The 3059-nt window shown below is 26.5% G+C and overlaps 1 protein-coding gene across 1 annotated transcript in view; it reads left to right on the top strand.

Moving 5' to 3' along the window:
* Positions 1 to 3059, top strand: part of LOC107644502 (lupeol synthase-like) — a 16590-nt gene that overhangs the window by 7783 nt on the left and 5748 nt on the right. Inside the window, exons 3-6 of the mRNA XM_016348370.2 lie at positions 135 to 224; positions 367 to 564; positions 1811 to 1895; positions 2014 to 2180. Coding sequence (XP_016203856.1) covers positions 135 to 224; positions 367 to 564; positions 1811 to 1895; positions 2014 to 2180 — 540 coding nt within the window. The remainder of the gene's footprint in view (positions 1 to 134; positions 225 to 366; positions 565 to 1810; positions 1896 to 2013; positions 2181 to 3059) is intronic.

The following is a 3059-nucleotide window of genomic DNA, read 5'->3' as shown; positions in this document are numbered from 1 at the left end:
AATATATATATATATATAATTTTATACATTTTTATTTATTTTATACTAAATTTTTTTATGTAATTTATTTATATATTTTTTTAACTTATACTGAAATACTTGTTGATGTTAAACATTGTTGTTAATTACTGCAGATAATGGCATTATACATTACTGGATCCCTTGAAGAAGTTATAGGACCAGAACACAAGAAAGAAATCATTCGATATTTGTATAATCATCAGGTAGGACACTTATTAACTTCATAGAGAATCCATGCATGGGTTAGAGATTTTTTTTTTCTAATAAATAAATATATCTGCCTACTTAATTTGGTTATATCTGCCAACCAATATATAATTGTTGGTTGCCACAATCATGAAACAGAACGAAGATGGAGGATGGGGGTTCCATATAGAAGGCCACAGCACAATGTTTGGATCCGGATTGAGTTACATTGCATTGAGAATACTTGGAGAAGAACTTGAAGATCATGAAGACATGCCAATGGCCAAAGCCAGAAAGTGGATTCTTGACCATGGTGGTTTAGTGGCTATTCCATCCTGGGGAAAGTTCTGGGTTTCGGTAAATACATTATACTTGTTATTATTTATTTATTTATTTATTGTTATTTGGATTATACTTGATTGATTTTTAACTTTTGTTGTGGTTCCGAGAGAATAAAATTTTAGAAACATCAAACTACAAATAATAATTCATGAGTAAATGTTTATACTTTTTTTTAGTCTTAACATTTTAAAATTGGCACCATTCTATTCTTGAAAGAAATTATTGATGGCAATTTAACTTAATGGCTTTGTCATAATTTCAAGTTAATGATAGTACAACGTAAAATTATTTTACTTTAACTAGTTAAAAAGATAACTAAAAAAAGATAAGTACTATTATGATCCTTAAAATTTGGAGTTTTTTTTTGTTGGTCACCGTAGGGAGTTTTTTACCTCAAAAAAATTTCAAAAAGAAACTCAAGTGAGAGAATATAAGATAAGAAGACACTACATCTTATTCAAAATCTTAATATCTTAAATTAATAGGTTTTTTATTTTATAAATTTTTCACTCTTTCTTATTTTTTTCAATATGAAACTAATTTATTATACTCCTCACACTTGTCACTAAACACTTTTTTTTTCTCTCTCTGTCACTTCATCTTTCTTGTCTCTCTCTATCCTAATTTTTTCTTTTTAAAAAAAAAAAAAAACAAAAGTTGTTGTTGAATTTAAAAGAATAAGTTGCAATGAATAATGTTATTGTTGTTCTTGAATTTAAATAGTGTATTGTTGTTGTTGAATTCTGTGTTCTTAAATTTAAATACTAGTATTTAGTAGGAATAAGAAAGTGGTGGTGGATAATGAAATTGGAGTTACAACAAAGAGCAACATTTTTGTCCAAAAAATTTTAAAAAGATGATTTTAATTTAAAATACAACGTCGAGGACCATTTTAAATTAAAAAAAAAAAAGCTAAGGGTTAAAAATGATTTTATTTTTAATTCCAAACTTTAAAAATCAAAACCATACTTATCCAAAAAATTATATAGCCAATATGTCAGCTAATCAATAAGATGCCAAATAAATTACAATTAGTTTTGACAGAAAAATATAAGTGATGTCAAAATTAGTATTACGATTAAACTGGTGTCAATGATTTTAGGACTAGATTATTTCATCCTTAAATGTTAGGGATAAGAAAGGTATATAGTACATATTTGCTCAAAATAGTTTTGTTATATCTCAGCTGTATAGGCAAGCAATAAGTGCATATGAAAATGAGTACACATGTATAACATAGTACTTAATTAATCTGTTGAAGGTGCTTGGAGTTTATGAATGGTCAGGTTGCAATCCATTTCCACCAGAGTTATGGCTTCAACCCAAATTAAGTCCTTTTAATCCAGGTCATTATTTTTTCCCTAATCAACAATTTCTTTGTACAACCAAATTTTATTTCTTTTTCTTGTTATTTTTGCTCTAATTATGTCCATTATCCAATTTATTGATTATATGCTAAAATAGGAAAAATCATGTCCTATTGTCGGATGCTTTACATGTCCATATCATACGTATATGGGAAGAGATTTGTAGGTTCTATTACTGGCTTAATCAAGTCTCTTAGAAAAGAAATGTACAACCAACCTTATGATCAAATTAACTGGAACAAAGCCAGAAATACTATTGCTAAGGTAAGCACAAATTTGTTGTTATTTTTTCTTATGGAATCTTCATATCTTTACATAATTAAAGGCGTATTTGATTTGTTTTGTTTTTTTGTTACGGTATCTGATAATATAATTTTAAAAGAAAATGATCCTTTTTTTTTTTTATAAAATTATTAAAATAGTCTATTTTTTAGTATGTTAGTCTAATTTAACGCGCATCATTTAATAATGTTAACTAAAAATGTTATTTGGATCGAATCAAATCGGATATGGTCAAAATCTCATTCGATTTACATTAAAATCATTGGATTGGATCCAATATCCGCAGTTTTAAAGATTGGATCCGATTCGATTCGCACATTTGCGGATCGGATCGGATATCTGATATATCTACAAAATATAAAAATATTTTAAAAAGCTTATTTTTATTAAAAATATCAATAAAATCATTTTTTTCACTTCTTTAAACATGTTTATTTTTAAAATATTATTAAACATATTTTTTTTAAATAATAAAAATAAAATAAAATAATACAACATATATGATAATTATTAGTTGAAATAAAATATAAAAAATTATTTATTTATTTATTTATTTTTGCGAATCTGCGAATGTGCGGATCGAATATGTGGATACCTATCTAAACTCTGTAATCCGATTCTATTAATGTGCGAATAGGAACTTATCCGATCCGCATAGCCTTATAGATTGGATCAATATCCGCAATTTTCGAATCGGATTCGAATAAACACCGCGGATATGTGAATCGAATCCGATCCATGAACACTCCTACTTAAATAAGCCATCATATATTTATGTACGAATATATGTGTTGTTTAGCTCATTTTTAATATATATTTTATATTCTTGTATGTATTTAAATTAGTAGCTAATTTTAGTAT

The sequence above is a fragment of the Arachis ipaensis genome, chromosome B05 (assembly GCF_000816755.2).
Source record: "Arachis ipaensis cultivar K30076 chromosome B05, Araip1.1, whole genome shotgun sequence".
Classification (NCBI taxonomy): domain Eukaryota; kingdom Viridiplantae; phylum Streptophyta; class Magnoliopsida; order Fabales; family Fabaceae; genus Arachis; species Arachis ipaensis.
This window is presented reverse-complemented; position numbering and strand designations above follow the sequence as displayed.